The 21840-nt window shown below is 36.9% G+C and overlaps 1 protein-coding gene across 1 annotated transcript in view; it reads right to left on the bottom strand.

The window, feature by feature from the left end:
- Positions 1–21840, bottom strand: part of LOC105482241 (thymocyte selection associated high mobility group box) — a 312721-nt gene that overhangs the window by 123593 nt on the left and 167288 nt on the right. Inside the window, exon 3 of the mRNA XM_011742265.3 lies at positions 7115–7357. Coding sequence (XP_011740567.1) covers positions 7115–7357 — 243 coding nt within the window. The remainder of the gene's footprint in view (positions 1–7114; positions 7358–21840) is intronic.

The following is a 21840-nucleotide window of genomic DNA, read 5'->3' as shown; positions in this document are numbered from 1 at the left end:
AGCCCATTTCTTCACAGTATTAAAGTGGTTTAATGCATTGTTCTTGTGTTCTGTGATATTCAAAAAAGGATAATTTGTGGAAAAAAAAAACCAGGTTGTAATTGCTAAACATCTGATGAATTGTGGCATAATGCTAAATAATTGTTCTTCATCATTTTTCTTCTGTCAAAGTGGCAAAATTATTTTTTATGGCTTATTTTCCTTTCTGTTTAAAGAAAGGAACAAGTGGCTGTGACATCCATTCCATTTTAAACAAACACCTCTATTATTCCATCATTAAATGGGCTGACATCATAAGCTCCTCCGTGTTCTGAAAGATGCCTAGCTCTAGTCCATGGTTACATACTTTATGCATTACATGAAATAAAATACCTCAAGATTTAGAAAATATTTATTTTAAAAACAGCAATCAAATTGTCTGTAATCACATTTTCTGCTTGGCTTTGAAAGCTGCATTATTCAATATGCCAGTGGTCTTTTCCATAATGGCAACATATTGGAAATTCATGCTGCTCTAATACATCTGACTTCCTTGATGTGCGGCACTCCCCATAGGCCTGAAGGAACACTTCTGCTTCAGTTTCATGAGTCCTACATAGCACCTATGAAAGTGATGGTTGTCAAAACAGTTGTACAGTGGCCTTTGAATGCAAAGTGTACCATGACTGAATGCTAAAAATGACAATAAATCTGAGTATATACATTATACTTGCTTTTGTTCGCTGGAAAAAGAAGGCATTTGGGAAATAAACCCCCCAGTTTTATTGCCTTTTAACATCTTTTTTCCATTTCAAACTCCAGAACTGGAAATTTGACACATTCAAAGAAATTGAAATCGCCTTTGTTGCTTTCCTCATTGTAAATTTTCTATAATGTGTCATTAGGAAGCACACTCTACAAAAAGCCCAGGTTCTAAATGAATCCTTTCTTCGAGGCCATTCTAAAACTTTGCACGGTTTTTCTTTGTATGAAAGAGCTTCTGTTGACTGCACAAAGAACAAGCAATCACCACATATAGGCCAGGCTGAGAGTCTGGGATGACTTTATACAAGGTTGCATTTTCCCGTTCACCAATCCATGATTAAGCCCAGCGGTGAATGTACCAAAGTGGGGAGAAACAGAAGAGAGGCTCTTGATTTCAGTTTGGAGAAATCAAAGGATTTTTCTTCAGCCATGAATACTTAATATGGGCATTTTCTTATTCTACCTTTCTGCTAAAATAGTTCTGTAGTTTCCTTTGAACAACATGAAAACACTATCCATCCACAAAAAGCAACATCACTTTTTTTTTTTTTTTAATGGCAGGATTACATTTTCCAGTCAAAAGAAATTATCTATCCAGTAGGTTCTTACAATTGATTAAACTTTGAAGGGGGGTGAGGGGGCGCAGTTAAAACACTGAGACAGCCAAAGCAATGGCAAGAAAAATTACTAAGTAACTAACATGGCAAAACCAGTGAGTCTCAAAGTCTAGATCAAAGTTGTGTGGTTGACAGAGAACAAATTATAGGAAAATGCTAGTCCTGAAAAGGATCACAGAGATCAACTAGTCTTGGGCTTTCCATCTTCTTGGGGGCAGAACATTTGTTCAAGGGAACTTTTATAAGAAATGCAAATAAAAATAAAAGCAATACTGTTCCGGCTAACTCCTGTGCCCCACCCCCGACCCCACATCCCAACAAGCTCAGTGTGGACCCAGTCTTGCATAGATCTACTCTAATGCTGCTGGTAAGAGGGTTCAGTGACTTGCCCATGATTGACAAGCTTATCCATGGCTCTCATTTCAATGCTTTTCTAACCAGACTCCACTCTCTGAGAAGTGCACACAAATCAATTACTCACTATCAAAATAACTCAGAGGAATGTTGAGAAAAATGGAACTCTTACATATTGAGTCATGAATGACTATTTAACTTGGACCTAGAGAATCAGAACTAATTGGCACTTATTTGACAGTTATATACTTACAGAAATTCTACCCTGTTTTATAGCCTGTCTTAGAAAAGAGGGACTTTAGGAAAATGGAATCTTTTTCAAAGTGCCAGACATTTAACTAGTTGCAGGAATCCCTACTAACAATAAAATGCACAGACAAGAAAATGCAAAAAAGTGGTGGGAAATTTGGGAAAAACTTTCACCCTATGTATGCTGCACCCCAATATGTCTACGATAAATTCCAGAAGGCAATACAGATATCTAGCTTGGATACCTTTTTATCAGAAAGAGGTTCCTACTGAATCTATCTAGCTAGACATTACAGATAATAGCTACTTTAATACTTACAACATGATGAGATTAAACAGGTGAAACCGAGGCACAAAAAGTTACTCACGGTCACACAGTTGGTACGCAGAAGCGTCAGGATTTGAATTGAGGCTCTCTGGCCCAAAGACATCAATTTGAATCACAATGATAAATAAAGACACCCAGTAAAAGGTAAATACTCCTTTGGTTAATAGTAGGCTTATTGCAGTCTTTTTTGACAGATGTGAAGATTCAGGGTGAAAGTATAAATAACTCTTTTGGAAAGTCTTCCTTCCTATGCATTTTAACTTCTCCAAAAGAGTTGTACAGACTTGCTTTTCTAATTTTATTTAACCAGCACTTATATAATGCTTCCCATGTGCCAGCTACTGGTCTGAGTAATCTTAAATATTTCCTGAACCCCGTGAGGTAAGGCCTAGTATTATCATCCCCACTTTCCTGATAATGAAGCTGGAGTATTTACTGGCTAAGCCATTAAGTCACTTAACCACTTTGAACTTTCATTTTTCATTTGTAAAATTCGGATACTAGTCCCTCTTTCAGATACTGATTTTTAATTATGGACTAAATTGTTGATGTCTACTATATTAGGCATTTGTAGGAAATGCTTATAAATGGTGAAACTGTATCACTTATGGTGCCAGTGGACATAAGAAACAGAGGCGGATACAAGAAAATATATCTAAAAACAAAATTTCAGCAAATGACATACATTATAATAATTGATATATAAGTAATATCTCATAATATCTCATAATGCATATATAAAACATCACAATAACATCTAAAATCTATGCAATATCTAAATATATATAATAAATAATATACAAGAACTTAAGTGTTTTTCACTTCCTTGATCCATTTGAATAGTAAAATGTCACCATGTGAAAATACTAACACAAAGATACAATCACAATACTAACAGCAAAAGGTTCAGCTTTGATCACATTCAAGAGCTTTTAGAAAATATAATTAGAGAAAGTTGATCCTATACATACATTTTCCCAGGATGGCTTCTACTCATAGGAATTTTAAATTCACAGCAAAATCAATATTTAGAATCTGCAACTATTAGCTTTTATTAGTTGTTCTCATACTGACCTGGAAAGAAAACCTTGGAAGGGGCACTGTCATTTCTAGGTGGGCAACATTTACGCTCTTATATCTGTAGACACTATATTCCTGTCTAATGGGCACTGATGACATAAACTGTCCCTACACATAAACATATTTCAACAATTGGCAAATCAGCCCATAGCTCGGTTGTTAAATTTTGTGATCATATTAGCCATGAGAAAACTTGCTAGCAAAGAGTTTTAGTACGTTTTTACAAGGAAGTGTGATGAGCAAATTTAATATTCGAAGTTTCTTTCAAAGAAAATAATCCCTTCATGCTTTTAAAATATAAAATATGAAAAGACAAAATGTTGTTCATCTTTAGATCCATACATATTTGTGGATGCAAAAATGGCTTAATGGCACACCACACTGCTATAGTTCCTCGGCACCTCTTACCTACATCGGAATAACAGGCCCAAGGGGCTTTCCATAACCCCTGTCTCTTACCCCTGCTATCTACACAGGGTCCTATTGCCAGAAGGATTTTCCTACAACATTGCTTTCATAGTACTTTTGCCCTTGAGTAAAAAGCACCAGCGATTGCTTATAATCTGTCCTAACATGGCCAAGTTCTTTACTTTTTGAAGGTTTTCGTCAAATCTCCCATTTCAAAATACCCAATCTGATTTTTGAACACTCTCCAACATGCCTTTTCTTTCCTCTTGGTTTATCCAAATCAAAGCCCACCTTCAAGCTGTGACTGTTGTCCTATCTTTTCTACTAAGTTTTATACCCAAACCAGAGTACAGTCATCTCTTTCGACTAAGAGTTCCTACTCAGTTCATGGCCAGTACATCTGAGTTGGGCACTTCTCTTAGTCTCTAATTGCCCCATGTTTCTAATTGTTTCATAACTATTTATGTTTTCACTGTCCAGAAGAACAGTAGCTAGGTCTTATCAATCATTTGAACCTTTTCAAACATTGAGACCATGGTAAGCCTTCAAAATATATACACTGAGGAATGGCATTCTAGTCACATGAGAGCTCAAAACAAGAACTGAAGAGGCTCTTTGTTTCTCATAGGAATTAATAGACAAAAGATAGCTCCTGATTCTTCCAACTTTATTAGATTTCTATTGCAACTTTATAGTGTGTCAGACTCTGGCTTCTGGAATCCAGCCAGAGATCCCCAAGCCTTGAGAAACAGAAACAATAAATGTAATCTCCAAATCATCTTTCTCTGAGACCATGCTGGCTTGGAAAAAATGGGCTTAATATAGACTTAATGCTAGAGTCAACATCATTAACTAGACTTATACTGTCTAACACAGTAGCTACTAGGTGAATGTGGCTACTTAAATGTAAAGTAATTAAAATAAAATAAAATGAAAAATTGGTCCCTCAGTCCTACCAGCTGCATTTAATAGCCAGTGACTACTGCTGTTGGACAGCACAGATCATAGAAGAACTCCATCATTACACCACATTCCACTGGGAAGTGCTGAGCCTTACCCACAGTCTCACCAACACGGGTATTTGCTGGAGTTGCTTTTTGCTTGCAGCATTAAAGGCTAGGACCAGTGCTGTGAGGAGGCACAGTAGACGTGCAGCTCCAGAATGTAGCTTGAGGGGTATTGGAAAGACTTGCCACCCTATGAAAATCCTGAACAGGCTCACCTTCAAGAACTAGAATGGCAAATCAGAGCTTCATTCCTTTAGCTTAGGCCAAATAGGGGATTTGTTTCCCCTCTACCCTGCAAAATGTTGAAAGTTCCTAGGGAAACACCATGTTGAGGCAAAATTATCAAAGTCCAGTTTTTGACAGTGGGTTGGTGGGCAGACAGAATAAGGAAATTTTATGAACAGAAAGAAGCTCCCGATAGGGAAAGAGGAAGGGACAGTGGGAACAGAGCTGAAACGGCCTATCTTGTGGCTGTGTCTGAGCCCAGTCCCAAATGTGCCATTTGAGGATGGCATAACTGCCATGGGCAGCAAATCTGGAAAAAATCTCTGAGCCACAGTTACTGACACTGCATAAGCATTTCTTTAAGTGTGAGGTATCTTAAAGGTGTATTGAGATGGATGTAGAAATGCTAAGGAGGGTAAATTTGTTACTAGAAAGGAGGTAAATTTTATAAAGGAAAAAGGCTTGAACTATAAAACTGAATATCTCATTATCCTTCCTATGGCCCCAATCTCATTCCCACCATGGGGAACAAGCCTAGAGAACAAAACTGGCATTTTCCATGTATACTGACCGCCCCCTTCTTCTCCTTTCTAGGGAACAGGGGTCCCTACAGAGGCATGACCTGAATGCCTTCTTTGGCTCATGAATCGGGTCTGAAAGTTTAGTCCCAAAGAAAAGCAGGCAGGTGATTTTTCAAGGTGACTACACTGAAATACATTTTTCAGCTTTACACATTTAGCATGTTAAAAAAATCCATTTTCTATTTATGGAGTCATACTTAATACTCATAAGCTAAATCTATACAAGTGGAATATAATCTAAAAACCTGAGTGACGGTGTTGCCAATGAGTTCTCCCCTCTTGGCCGCCCAGATGGCTGCCAGATTTTAGAAAAATTCTATACACCATTGTGTATTACGCAGTAGGCTCTGGGTTTCATTCTTTAAAGAAACTACTTTGGAGTTTCTTTTGACTCTACTTTTATTCCACCCTTATGTTCATGATTAACAGAAAATTCCTCCTGTAAAATCACTCAAGTTAGAGATATATCCCCCAATGATTTAGAGAAGTGATAATATGAAATGTGTTTTTCAATCAGAAACACCATAATATTGGCAAGTTAATCAATTTATTCATTGTGAAAATGACAGTACTGTTCAGTGACTTATGAAAATGACAAGAGAGTTAGTTGAAATGTTAAGTGACTGAACAATGAAAACCAAAAAGTGCTAATTAAAAGTCACTGTTAACCTGGGAGGAGGGTTTTATGACATGGTCTAAAGCTCTCTCCTCAGCCATATACTACTGATTTTTTTTTTCCACTATTGGGGTATAGACAGAGAAATTATTAAGTTTCAAAAGACATAAAAATCAGAAGGAAAGATTTTGTAATAAACCAGTGTTTCTCAAGTGTGGGATGCTTGTAAAAAATGCAAACCCCTGGAGCCCCTGGGTAGACCCTGAGAATTTGACTTTTTGCTAGTTTGCTGGTTGACACACATTCCTATTAAATTTGAAAAATTAAGGGGAATTCATAGTGTTGTCATTATAAATTGTTAAACAACAGGTCCAGTAGACTGAAACACTTTAATGGAGATACATTTTTTTCATCAGAATTATACCTCCAAAATAAAACTGAAAATTGTTTTCTTATTTTCCTATGGTATACATTTGTGGAACTTGAGAGCCGAAAATAGGAAGGAAAATCAAGGTTAACAGCAGCTCCAGTTGAGAAGATGTGGGGATCTCCCTTACGGGGAGGAATCCTCCACTGGATGAGAGGTGGCATCTTTCAAGGTGACTTTTTCTCTGAAAGCTGGTAAGCTGGTTTGACTCTATGACAACACATTCAGTGTCAAACAGTATTTAGTACTTTGGGTCATTAATATGAGTGACTGCACAAGTAATTAATTGATTTTGCCTTGACTTAAATATAAAACAGAACATTGCTTTAGAAATGTGTATGATTTCTAAAGAACTGTCTCCATAGCTAGAAACAGTTTCAGAATGCTATCATCACAACGCCAGGCCTTCGCATGAACTTGGTCCGTGTGCTTACGGTATCCCTCAGCCCCCACCACAAACAGGTAAGCAGATTCTTACCACAGAAATGGAGTTAGAAAGCAGTGTTCCATCCTGGCCCAGCATATTGGAGACAGTGATTTCAGGGAGGTCCATGTTTTGTGGATGAAATGGTAGCAGGCCATTATGGTTCATGGGGTGACACAGAGAATGGTAACCAGACTCAACTTCATTCAGGTGCACCAGCGAGTGGTCTGGGAGGGAAGGAGGAGTAATTGGTGGAATGTTGAAGTCTTCACTTTCCAGGCTTGGACCAGGGTAGGACTGTGAAAGACAAGAGTGACATTGTTGCAAATTATCATCTTCTTGCTCTTCATCATCATATCAAACACACTTGACCCTTTAGATATTATTACAAGCAGCGTATGGATTTGGCAAAGACGTTTCAAACTTTCAGATTATCCTGCTGCCATTTCATCATTATGCATGAAAGAAAATTGCCTCAAAGGCAGATCTACTTCTGGTACAAAGACTACTTCCATTAGGTGGTTTTATTTTTCCAAAAAGCTGAACTCAAACAGATTTCAAAGTTCCCATTAAAATTTTCCAGAGTTTTAATCTAGCTGAATACCTTTTTCATGGGAATTGTAGGGAAGGAAGGCAATTTATAAAATTAATGTTTGATCAAACATGTTTCACAGGGCTCCCTACTGCTCAGATCATGGGATGTAATAAAAATGAATTCCAGAAGTTCTGGGCAATTGCTTTTGGGTTTTGAAAGGCTACCTGCTCACAATTGACAAAAGAAAATGTCTTAGAAAAGAAGCGACTTAAGCATGCTGCATAAAAGTGTAGTTCCGCTGAAAGTTTGATATATGAAAAAAAGGCCATTAAGAGCTATTTTTATCATAAAGATTTTATCATCAAAATCAAAGTGAAGATTACTTTTATGATTTCCAATAAGATTTACTTGATTTCCCCCTAAGAGCTGACAAATAATATTGCAATTATTTAAATTCAGTTCTGTCCATTTTGAAAGGCAAAAAATAGTACTAATATTATTATAATACTAATCCTGGAATAAAAGTCAGTTAGTAAAATAAGTAGCAGTTACATACATGGGTTTTTTTTTTTCTTTTACAATCTAGCATTAAATAAAATAGAAAGGGAGGGAGGGGAGCAGGAAGGAAAGATTATATGAGGACACGCCTGTTTAAAATGGGATGTGGCAAATGTTGAAAAATATATGGAAGAAATAAAAAATAAAACATTGTTACCAATTAATATTAAATACACAGTGATATATAGCAGTCCTTCATAGAACAGGTGTCACAGTATGAAAGGAAACATTTCGGTCCAGATAATTCTTGCAAGCTTATCTTTCAAATTAAGAGCGAGCCTTCATAGTGTTTGGGTGTATGGGGAACAAGGATTCCCTTGTCTAACAGTCCAGCGCCTGCTCAAGTGTTCAAGATTTGAAATGAACAGGCAAGGGTGGGAGCCAAAGAAAGTAGTGTAAGGTATTCATTGGGTGTCCAGCCAACAAGCGTCATGCTCCTGTGTCCAAGTGCCTGGGGTTATTTTTTCCAGATGGCGTCTATTTGTCTAACAGAAAGAAAATCTTCAAGTTCCACTTTCTAAATGTTGTACAAGTTTTGATATATTTGTTTAGGTGCCATCAGAAGACAAGACTAAATGAAGAGCTACTTGGAACATCTGGAATTTAGACCTGGTCATAGAGCAGCACATGTAGGTTAGAAACAGGGGGTGTATGAAGGGAAAATTTGACTCTTATGCAGAAAATTTTCTTAAATATCGAAAGTTCTGCTAGAAAAAAACCAGCTCTAAAAATTCAATCACGTATTATCAGATTCTCCTGTTAAAAATATGTATCTCACGTGAAAAATATGTATGTGCTGTGTCAAAATTACAAGTTTGATGAAATTCTCACTCATCTGATACGTTTTAGACTCTTAACAGATCTAAGCCATTGGTGCCTTGTACAAGTATGCATATAAGCATAAAAGACGCCTAATGGGGAGGTGGGAGAGATGACTATTTTATATTAAAGCACTGTTCCAAGGTCTTTGACTATGTTGCCCCCTTTTAATCATTACAGTAATCCATTGTGTAGCTATTATTACCCGCAGTTTCCTGAAGATAAAAATTGAGACTCAGAAATGAAATAACTTGTCCAAGTTCACTCAGCTTGGAAAATATCAACTCAATATACATGAGGGATAAATATATCATAAAGGTGGCATTTTTATTGCTATGCTATTTATAAAGTAGTTTAATTGCTACTATCTTATTAGGTTGGATGGTACAAAATTGCCAACACCCAACTGTTTTTGATAAACAAAATTTCATAATTTAAGTAATAGTATTAGCATTAATATCAGGCCTTGCCTTTTTCAAATTCCACCCCGTTGCCCACCCACTGAAATTAAATATTTACTCTATATGAATACAGATTTCACAATTTGTCTCTTTGTCAACATGCAAATGCTGAAATTGTTAATATCTTTTAAGATGTTAATTAGTGCCTGTTTGAAACTCTCCTGGCGGGGCGCGGTGGCTCATGTCTATTAATCCTAGCACTTTGGGAGACTGAGGTGGGCAGATCACTTGAGGTCAGGAGTTTGAGACCAGCCTGGTCAACATGGTGAAACCCCATCTCTATTAAAAATACAAAAATTAGACAGGTGTGGTGGTGCATGCCTGTAGTCCCAGATACTTGGGAGGCTGAGGCAGGAGAATTGCTTGAACCTAGGAGGTGGAGGTTGTGGTAAGCTGAGAGCATGCCACGGCACTCCAGCCTGGGGTGACAGAGCAAGACTCTCTCAAAAAAAAAAAAAAAGAAAGAAACTCTCCTGAATAAGGAACAACTAATGCCAGCAATAAAGGAGAAAGATGTTTTTAATTTTAGGAATGCCATTAAATCTCCAAAAATACTAAGGGATATTCCACCTATAGTAGACCATCACTTTACATTCTAGAGTTTCTTCAGTAGTTAAATCTTAATTTGTGGTGTTTAAAAGAAGGTTTAATTGGTATCACTTTACATTCAGTGATAACAATTGTAATTGAATTAAGCTACATGGTTTCTTTTCATGTAATTACACATTAATGTATTTAATTCAGACAATTATATACCAAAACCACAGATTCCACAACTTAACTGGTAATAGGTAGTTATGTGGATCAAGAATTTTAACTACTAAGGTTACTTAGTAGTTTCTGTTCTTTATATTAGAAGTCATGATATACTTATTTGCCATGAGCCTATTACAGTGTAATTGATGCCATATAAAAGTATAGTGGTAATTGCACAAATGCCAAAATGTCCCAGAACGTACAACAAGTTCAATGCCAGGCTAATTACTTATTATTTTTTAATGTGGAAATGAATTTGCTAATTCTTCAACGTTGGTTTCTATGACATGAGAGCTTTATTTTGATTTTTAGAAACTTAATAAACATCCATTTAACTTAACAACAGTTTCAAAATTTAGACAATTTGCAGTTTTGGGGGACGTGATACAATAGAATATGATTCAATATTTTCCCTCTTCCCCATTAAGCTGCCTACCTGGAATTAGTGTTCAATGTTTGTTGAATGAATATATAAATGAATCACTAAGTGAATGTGTAGGTGCATGAATAAATGAATGCTAAAATGACTCTTTAAAGGCACAAAGTTTGTGAATATACACTGTTATTCCTGGGTTTGAGTAAATATCTTTTATTGTCAAGACGTTGCACAGGCCAGTTACCTACCTGGTATGTAACAATCTCACAGAATATCCGGAGGCCAAAAATATCCTGTTAGGGGAGTAGAGGCTTGAGCACCTTCAGGAAGGCTGGGCAGAGCAGTCTGTATCCCTAATATAGTTTGGATGCCTGTCCCCTCCAAATCTCATGTTGAAATTAATCCTCAGTGTTGGAGGTAGGGCCTGATGGCAGGTGTTTGGTCATGCCATTCATGAATGGCTTGGTGCCCTCCTCACCAACTAACGAGTGAGCTCTTGCTTGTTCACACAGATCCAATTGTTAAAAAGAGCCTGGTGCCTCCTCTCATCTCTCTTGCTCCTTCTCTCACCATGTGACACACCTGCTCCCCCTTCACCTTCCACCACCAATAAAAGTTTCCTGAAGCCTCACCAGAAGCTGAGCAGATGCTGGTGCAATGCTTGTACAGCCTGCAGAACCGTGAGCCGCCTAAACATCTTTTTTTGTAAATTACCCAGTCTCAGGTATTCCTTTATAACAATGCAAAACTGACCAACATAATTCCTCTCTGACTGCTGCTTTGATCCCCTGAAGTGACTGGCACCTACTATCCTTTAGTGACACACAGATTTCAGAGGATTCGCAAAGGAGAGTTTGTGACCCCCCGGCTGTCAGAAGCTGTGGAGCCTAACCCCCATGGCAGGCAGGACATCAGGGCCCTTTGGGCGACTGCTGGGGCACATGAAGGAAGTCACAGCAGCAGTTCTGATGCCCATGCCTGGCCAACAGAGAAGGTCTGATTAGACCACAAGAAGGTATATGAGTGATGAGATCAGGGGCTGAATTGTCAGAGAAGGCTTATGTGAAGGCCATCCCTGGGTGATATAGGGGACCTGGTGCTCATGTCCACTTATTCCAGCAGGGTCCTTTTCTGACTTGGGCTCTATTTTTCTCCCTCAAGACACAGTGAGGCCTGGAATTTACAGATCATTCATTCTCCAACCCTCTTGGGAACAAAGATCACTTGGTCCTTTCCATGATGATTCCCAGATGCCCAGGAGACAACAGCACTACTTTAAAAAAAAAAAAAATTAGAGGCTGCCAAGGAGTGAATCACATGTCCTTAGAAGTCCTACGAGGCTAGGTTCCAGTCTAGAATGCTGAGGGAGGCCAGGTATAGATTTTCAAAGGTGCTATCATCTTCTTCATCACATTTTATAGTGACATGTACCCATCCCAGTTCAGGGACTGGAACTTGAACAGCAGCATGACCATGCGAGCTCCCTCTTCCCCAACCAATGCTGAAAGTCAGCAATGACCATCTTACACAAATGGAGAAAAAGTATTTAAGGACTGCAGGGTGAAAATCAGGCCAACACTTTTAATTTTATCTTGAATCTTCACCATACTAAGTCAAGGTAAATTGGAAACATACTAGCATAGAAAGTGTTTTGTTCTAAACCAGAGCCAGTCTAAATGATACACATGATTCAAAGAACTCAAAATTATATTACTGTTAATTAACCAGATTCTCCCTGATCTTCAGTTACTCCCTGGTTCCAGACACAAGACAGTCACAAGGTGTTGCTGGTGCTGAGCTACGTAATAGGACTCCTGTGTTCCAGCGCAGGAGGCACTGTGCATCACTCTGTGTACAGGAAGCAGGATCCCAGTGCCACTGAATATAGGTTAGAATGGAGTGAACTACCATGAGGCATGGCTAATTCTGGAAAATAGATGAACTTTTCAAGCCCACAAGGGGACTGTTGGGAGCATTAAAGTAGTAATTTCAAAATATTATCAACCTCAAGAGTATTTCTATGGTTCTATAATAGAGAGTCAATGACTATTTCAAGTCATTTTCTTAAAACCTTAAAATTTGGTAATTGCACATTTAGCTTATAAAGTGCTACATCTTTCTCGGATGAGAAGGAGACAGATGTTGGACTAGGTGAGAATACGCATGATTTCTTCAGTGACTGTTAAGATTGGCCACTGTGCGTGTTGCCAAGAATTGAGGCTTTGAAGCCCAATAGACAAGGTCTGCTTCCAGGTCCTTTAAACCATGTATTAATTTGGGTTCTGCAGCAAGCTTTAAAACCATGGGGTTCTTATAAGTATTAAAAACAAAAACATATGTAAAAAGCCTAATAATATGTTTGCCAGATACAAAGTTCTGGATAAACAACGGCTTTACATAGCTATGGTTACTGTTAAATGGATTTATACATCCCACGGGTTGGGTCATGTCCAAGAAAACAAACAACTGTAGACAGTACAGAAGACTTAGATCTATTCTCCACAATGTCATTATAAAGGAATTTCAGTATATTTGCCATTGATTAGGCCTCAGCCTCACAGTGGAGAAAAGTGTAACCCCATTCATACCTGATGTATTTATTTAATTGCTCCCCATAAATAACTAGGTTAAGGCTTCACCTTTATTCTAATGGAATTAAATTGCACTTTTTAGGTTAAGGAATAAAAAGATGGTGGGGAACAGGGTAGCAAAGGAAGTGGAAGGTGCCGAGAATTACTGCATGTGCAGAGGCCCAACAACTTTGCTCCTTCAGGGAGCTCTGCTGGCAGGCCTGCAGCCCTGGCTGATCGGGTTCTCACAGTTTGACTCCTACCAACCCAAGTAAAAGGCAAATGAATTTCTGAACCAGAATGTCACTGTCTAAATTTGTACAAAAGCTATGATTTCTAACATACTGGCTGTGTCCTTAGAAAAGCGATCTTCCCTGGGCAATTCTTGGCAAGGAGGTCAAATTGCTAATTAGAGGCTCACTTTTGAGACTATTAACGGAATCAAGAGACTGAGGTTGGGAAATTAATAGGGAATCCTTCTGATTTGCTTTGGTTTGATCTGCTTGGATGCCTTTTCAGTCATTTGACTAACGCCAAAGTCCTTCCCTGAAGTCCAACCTTCCCAGCGTCCCATTTCAGTAGAAAAGGAAACTTCTCACCTGATTCTGACATACTCACATTCCTTTTTAATCATACTGCTTTTACATGTTCCATGATCTGAGTATCCTGTTTACATTATTTTCTCCTTCTGCAATCCACATTTCCTTTTGCTACAGCCTGTTCCTATATTCTTATTCTATATGATTACATCTGGAAATGGAATGTTAATCATGCTGATTTTTCTTTTGGCAACAGAGAATTCATGTTTTCATATGGCCCAGGCAGTGTTAATATATGCTAACCAGGAATAAATAATGGGAAATCTCTTTTAAACATTGCCTTTTCTTCTCTTTTCAAAATCTAGTTACTCTACCAGAGAGGCATTGTATTTGTGGGTTTCTGTCCACATATTGCAATCATTATACAGAACACTTTATCTTTGGTGACAAGAAGTCCCATAACTCAGAAGAATTCAAAAGATACCATCTCATATGTATCTTTAAATTATGTGATGGATTCATGCAATCATGCATACACTAAAAATATGGCTATGGTTATAACTTTGTAAAATATGTTTCTCATATAGAACTTTATCTGAAAGATAAATAAATAGTACTGCCATCAAACATATACATAATGCACTAATTTTTAATCTGTAACATAATTCCTGAAACTTAAGGATAGAAGAATGCCAATGTTTAAACATGTTTCATCTTCTATTATTAAACATTCTTGTTGCATGATTCAGAGAACTGAAGGGAAAGCAAATTAAACTGAAAAGTTTATTAGAAAAATAATAAGCTTCCTCTGCACATTTTTAGAAGTAAAGATATTACATGTAATGGTGATTTTTCCTGAAAGAGTTTAAGCAGCATCAACGTAATCTCTGATTTCTTTTGAGAAGACCTTCAGGAGTAGGTATTTTTCAGATTCTTTTGTCTCTGCATGAACAAGGGTTGATAGCTTGAGACTATAATGTATTACTGTGGAAAGCTTCGGTCTGTTACATAAATCATCTTAACGCTCAGCAAGAATTGTCCAACAGTGCCATTGATGTGCTCAAGCCAATGATCCTGCAAACAATTTTTTTGTCTTTCTTCACGTGTTAGACAATGGCAATAAATCATCTTCATTTAAAAACACACAATGTACTAATTTTTCAAGCAACAGTTACCAAAATGGAATTTTTGGTAGAAAGTATGACATTTATTTGTGCTCATTAATTTTTTTAACTGGTGTTAAATAAAAAGCAATGAGTGCCTCATTTGTTACAGAAGCATTGTCATACACCTACTATGTGTAAGCATCCTGCAAAGAGTGAACTGAGATACAAAGAACTGAAAGACACAGTTTGTGAAAAACATCAAAAGATATCTCTCATTTTGTAAAGATTTAAAGAATCAGACTTATTTGTTAAATTGTGTAAGAAACATTGTCAAATTATAGGTGATACTAGATCTTCTTTTAGTTGCATTTATGGGTATTTGTTGGTGTACATGTTTCAAAAATCATATAAATTTATAGAAATTCAATGTGTTGTCAGTCATAAACCTGGTTATCTTAAAATGTTATATAAAATAAAAATAATTGAATATCTGTCAATTGTAAGCTTTCATCAGCTTTTTAACCATGCTATTCTAAGTTTTAGTTGTGTAGCATTATTGTTTTTTATTCTTCTCTAAAAACATTTACAATCAGATTCATGAGAAAGACTCCAAGTTCTCTTAAATACAAATTTCAGATAATTTTAAGATCCATAGGCTACATAAAATTTCTAGAACTCTAATAAAGAATTTGAAGGAGTCATGAAATGACTCAGAGATCTAGCAGAACAAAAGTTGATTATATGAGATTGAATAAATGATCAAGATCAGGTTTTTATACTTTTATTTAAAATATTATTGGTCCTTTACTCAAATGTTTTGTCTTCTAGATTTAAGAAAATTTTCTCTCTTAAGCTATATGTAATTTACAGCAATTAGGTATAGTATAATTTTATAAACAAAGATAAAAGTGTTTTATTACGTTACTTGATTCCTCCAGAATTCAAAAACTGTGAGTGTTCTTATGGTGATATGGTTATTTGCATAAGTCCAATAAAAATCTCTCTATACTAGGAAAAAAAAGAGACACAGTTTGTTATAAAGATAGTGAATTAGTAGAGAGAAACGGGAACTTAGGCTCTTAATAAAGAACAGTATATTTGAAGTGTCAAACTAAGTGATATCAGAGTGTAAACAAAAAGAATTACTTGAACCTGAGATGATCAAGGGATTGCTATAAGGAGATTTACACTGATATCAGGGCCTAAAGATCAGACACTTCCGCCAAGATGCAATAAGTGATCAGGGGAGGACCACAAAAACTGACAAATGAGCAAGCCCAGGCTAATGTCCAGGTAACAGCAGGCAGGTTCAACAGCAAGGTCAGGCCTTCAACCTCTAAGATAATGTCAAGGGCAAGATTGGTCCCACCAATCAAAGCAAACTTCAGTCTACTGGGCTTAATGCAGGCCTATTCTGGAACTGGGGAGTAAGGTAAAATTTCACTTATGAAAAACCAGTGTGCAAAGCCTGAATGACACCAGAAAACAAGGTCAACTTGAACCTGCCCCAGAGAATGTCTGACACTGGCTCTTCCTGGGGCCTGGGCTGGGGGACCCTGAGGTCAGGGTTTGCCAGCTGAGGCTTTGAGGATTCAGGGGGTACTGGGATCCTGGCCTAAGCACCTGAAGCAGATCAGGTGAGGGTGGGGCAGGTAGCCTAATATTCTCTGTCTCTCTCTCCACATACCTCCAGGAAAGTCCTTAGTGTTTACCTGTAGGGCTTTCTCCTGCCGTAATTCATTAATGATACCAGAATGGGGAAGAGATTTGTCTTCTCTCATTATTGCTTGGGGGTCTACATAAGTCTCCAAGCAGTATTTTTAGGGGATATTTTCATACCAGGCATCGTGCGTAGTTGTCATAAATGAGGACCTCTCCTTTGGCTAAAAAAATCCCCAAGCTTCTGGAAAACAAATAATGTACTCCCCCTCCAAACCACAAACAAATCATTAGAGAGACCAGATTCAAGTGAAAGGAACCAGTTCTGAAAGTCAGTCAGGACATGTTTTTTAGTGCTAGGTCATCATTCCATATTCAATGTTAAAAGGGGTAACTGAAGTATTTAATTTCATCATTCAGCACATAATTTTATATACAATGCAATCTATATTTTTTAATCATCTAGACTTTTTCAATTCTCATATTGAGTTCATACATTCTGAGATTCAGTTCCATATTTTTTGGCTTTATTTTTTAAATAACCCATGTTAACTAGTTTAAAAAAATTAGAAAATATATATAAGAAAAAAAATCACCTTTAATCCAACCACTCAGGAGCAAAACATAAAAATGTGTGTCTTTCGAGATTCTTTTTAGTGCCTATTTGCTAGTTTGTTTTGAGCTTTTGTTTTTGTTTTCCCTAACAAAAGTCAGATAATTGAGCTCTGATTTTGGAGCTGGAAATGCTAAATACAAATCTCAGCTCATCCCTTGGTAGATGTATTTACTTAATTTCTATAAGTCTCAGTTTCCAAAGCTATAAAATAGGGATGACATTAGTCTTCAATTCATTAAGGATATATCAGGATTAAATATGACAAATGAGATAATGGAAATACTTCGAGTAATACACTGGTTCAAAGAAGCAATAAATAAATGTTAGCTATATTTTTATTATTACACCATTATATAATTTAATGTGATGACTTAAAACAGATTGTGAATAATTTTCCATGCTAGTAAATACCATCAACATTATTGTTTAAATGGCTGCATATTGTATTCATGTTCTATCATTTATTCTATCAGTTCTCCATTTTGAACATTTAGGATGTTTCAGATTTTGCTGTTGCAAACCACACCATGACAAATAACTTAATCCACTTATTTCCTTAGGATAACCTTCTACAGTTCTCTACTTATGCTCAAATGGAATCATAGAATGCTTGCTCAAGAAGAAACCTAAGAAATCGTCCTTGAACTTTGCATATGAGAAAAATGAGTTCCAGAGAGGTTAAATTATTTGTCTGCATTTATAGAACTAGTTGGGTAGATGGGAATCCCAAAGAAACATTATACAGACATTGTTTACTGTTAACAATTGATTGCAATGTATTAGGTTTTAATATACTATTTTAAATCACGTGCAGCCTTTAAGTTTTAATAAATTTTTATTTTTTAAAAGAAATGTGTTAAATTGATTTTTGCTTAAGGCTAGGTTCTGTTTGCTAAGTCATATGCAGGCAACCAGCATGGAGTTGAGCATTCAGTGTTGGGCTATTTCTATATGTATATAAAATATAAAATAAATATGTATATATTTCATATATGTGTATATTTCATATATACATATAAAAATACATGCTGTATGTATCTATTCATGGCCAATCATTTTTATTTTGTCTCTTGAGGAGAAATCAGCAAATGCTGGGTGCAAACTCACATTCTGCATGAAGAAGCCAAATTAGCGGAGGACCAGAGCTAATAGAAAGCCTGTGCTCTTAATCAAGGGGTCCAGAAAGGAGAAAAAGAAGCTCCTATTTCTACTCATCCCACGCTGATATGCAATTCCTCCTCCCAGGGAAGAGTTGCAAGTGCATCTCTCTAAATACTGGAGCTCATCTCACTTGCTAGATCTTTCCTACAAAGAAAGCTTATGCTAAAGATAGGGATGTGGAAAAAAAAAGTTGAAAAAATGAAGACAGTTTCCCCCATGTTAATGACGGTAAGACCCCTCAATGTTCAGTTCCCCAGAAGTGGGATTTCTAGGGAAGAGTGGAGGGAGGGTGAGATGTCTTCTGTGGAAAGACTTCCTGTAGTTTATCTTCTGGAGGGGAAAAGGAAGAGAAACTAGGGTGGGAAAAGAGTCCTGGACTTGGGCAAGAAAAGCAGTGGAGTGTGGAGGGAAAGGACTGGGCAGTGGTGGCACAGGCATGGCAAAAGCTGGCTGAGAAGGGGAGGGAAGAATCACTGCTCTGCAACAAGGAATCCAGGGACAGCAAATATCCACTGCGTGATTGTTCAGCTTTTATGTGTGCACAAGTATGAAATTACTGCTTTGTAAATAAGAAATGGTAAAGCATCCATGGTTTCATTTGGCATAAGCTAATATTTCCCAGAGTATTCTCACACATGTAACACATTGCAGTTATCTCAATACTCTTTAGAACTGAAGTATGTCAACATTTTGTCCTTAAAGTTCTAAAATAAAATTAAGCCTAGCTGACCAAGGATGGAGTTTGACAGAAGCCTTAGACCTTCCAAGGCCAGAATCCTAGCTCTGATATTTACTATCTTTTGGAGGTCTGGTAAGTCACTCTAGCTCTCTCATCCTCACTGAATTGTTGTAAGGATCAAATGAGAAAGTAAGTGTGTAGATTTTGTTTAGTTCCTTGTCAGAAACTGGTAGCTTCCAACTGACAGCTATTATTATTATAAATCCAATTCTTTCGGGACACTGGGAGAGGAGGGTACTGACTTAAACTTCCAGGCAAGAAGAAGCTTCCTACTACTGAAATTTATCATCATCTTTAAAAGCAAGAAGTTTCATTGAGGTCAGAGCATAATAAATAAAAAAAACCCAAGAAACAAAAAACCTTTGCACCCATAGTACAGGGAAGTCTCGGCATCCCTGAAGGCAATTTCTGTATAGAGCTGCTGACCCAGTCTCACCCAGCATCCCTATTGTCCCCCACTCCCATTTCCTCCAAGGTCACTCTCTTTGTGATTTTGGAGAATAACAACAAACAGTAGGCTTAGCTCTTCTTGAAGGAAGGCCTCTCCTGAAATGCTGGAAGGCCCAGAAAAGCCTTCATTACTGGGCTCAAATCATGACCATCAGAACCCTTGGGAGTTTCAGATCAGGCTATTACATTTGAATAATCTGATGCTGGGCCTTAGAAGTCACTTGTTTGGCTTTGCTACCGACAGCATCAATTATCCTAATTTATGAACAGCAAAGAATGTATGGAGAACATTTTCTAAGATAGCCACCAATTAATTTCAAATCATTAGGGTTATAGTTACATTTTTAAATACTCAAACTATAAAATAATATAGATCAGAAAGAACACAGGAGAAAGAAAAACAATACAGATATGGATAAAGATTACACTAAAACCCTCTTTGTGTTTCTGGGAAGTCTAGCTAGGTCTGCTCCCAAACTGAGGAACTGAAACTGCAGAGGGAAACTTGGCTCTTTTTTAAAGGTGTTTGAGGTGGCAGGTGAGGATACACAGAAGGAGGTCTCAGAAGACATTGGGGTGGTTGGAAAACACCTTAACTTTTCTAAGCCCCACTGTTTTTTACAGTAAAAATGGGCAAAAGTGCTTTTACTTAACATAGTGACATATTGAAAATTCAGTGTTTCTTTAAAACAATCTTTAAGCACCTTGGAAACGGAGCTAGCATAGACAGGTGACAATATTCAACACATTACTATTCTTAAATTGAAATACTATACTTATTTTGGAGGGCATTCTTCAGTGACAGGTTTATTATGTGCAACCAGAAAAGAATATAGCATGTTATAATTGCAAAATTTAACAGGAAGGATCATTTAGTTTTTTATAATTGTTCACATGCTAAAGAAAAAAAAATTGTTCAAAATATAATTGTAAATAAGCCAAATGGCTGCTTTCAAAATGTATCAAATGCTACCACACAACTGGTCAGTCTGCAGTAGTGCCACAACTCCTCCCTCCAACGCCTAAATGTGCTGGCATCACTTGACATCTGTCCATTGAATAAATCATGCTCCATATGGAGCGCGAGGTTTTGAGAATCTGTTTTTACCACTAATGCTATTCCATTCAGATATTTTCATAATTTTTGTCACTGAAATACATGTCCCTAATACTTGATAAAACACACTATTTGACAATTATTCTAAAATTCTCATGCCTACCCAGAAACAAATAAAAAATGAGTCTTATATTCACAAATCCCACAGCTTGGAAATGTATATGATACACAACATTTAACCTGTCAGCAGCCTCATTAGTGTCAATGAGTAGAAACTGGCAATCAGTAGATGGTGTGCTCTACATGTGTTTATGTTTTAAAATGTTCCTAAAATAGTTCCTCTGCTGGTGAGGTTGATATAAAACACTTTTACTGGACAAATGAATTTCAGTTTAAACATTATGGCCTATTTCTTTTTTTTTCTTTTTAGGAATTCATATTTTCATGTAGATGATCATTTATAGCTAATGGAGTCAATACCCAACTAAAATAATAAAGACTAGATGGGTCAAGAATTACCTAAAGTTCAACAACATCAATGTGGTCGGTCAACAAAATATGCAGAAAGGCCAATGTGTGTTTGACTATCCCAAGCCCTAAGATATATATTTGTATGGTGCCTGTATTCAGTATCCATACAGCTATTAAGACATTTTTATAAACTGTAAGAATTATGTGAGCTATTTCAAGATATAATGCTGAAAAACAGACTTCCATGTAAGAAGCCAATTTAGGAAGAAAACAACATAAACAATAGTAACTTGTGTGCTCAAGTGAAGCATCTTTTTAATTTTGAGTAATGAAGATGTCAAGCCAAATGCTAGAGTAGTTTAACTTAATTAGGTGGCCTATTTTTCCAGGCATCCTTTCATTTCCCATTGAAAACTCAGCTTGTATGCAAGGCAACAAGAGCAATTTTGTCTGTAATGAATACCTCCGGGACTGCACAGAGTAATCATTTGAATGTTACACTGAAGACTGGTTTGAGTAACTAGTCTGGGCTTGTTAAGATGCCAGACTTTGTTGGGCTAACTCGATTACTCAGAGCATGGCAGCTTTATCATTCTGTTGGGTCAATGGTCAAAAAGTCAACTTAATGTTACTTCTGAAATTTCTGCCAAAAGGAACTAATCTAAAAGGAATTGGTCCAATTTACAGTTCAAATTTATGTCACAATCATGGAGATGTTATGACCCACAGTAAGGAGATTTGTTTTTCAAAAGTACTCTAAAAATATTACACTTTCTAGGCCTTTTTTGTCATACCTCATTTACACTCTAACCTGGAGAATTTTCTCATTAGGAAAACACGAAATTAAACAAATAGAGAGTCATTAATATATTTGTAAATCTTAAAACATAATTCTAACAGCAGATTT

Source organism: Macaca nemestrina, chromosome 8 (genome assembly GCF_043159975.1).
Source record: "Macaca nemestrina isolate mMacNem1 chromosome 8, mMacNem.hap1, whole genome shotgun sequence".
Taxonomy (NCBI): Eukaryota; Metazoa; Chordata; class Mammalia; order Primates; family Cercopithecidae; genus Macaca; species Macaca nemestrina.
The sequence above is the reverse complement of the archived record's forward strand: the minus strand, read 5'-3'. Positions and strand labels throughout refer to the sequence as shown.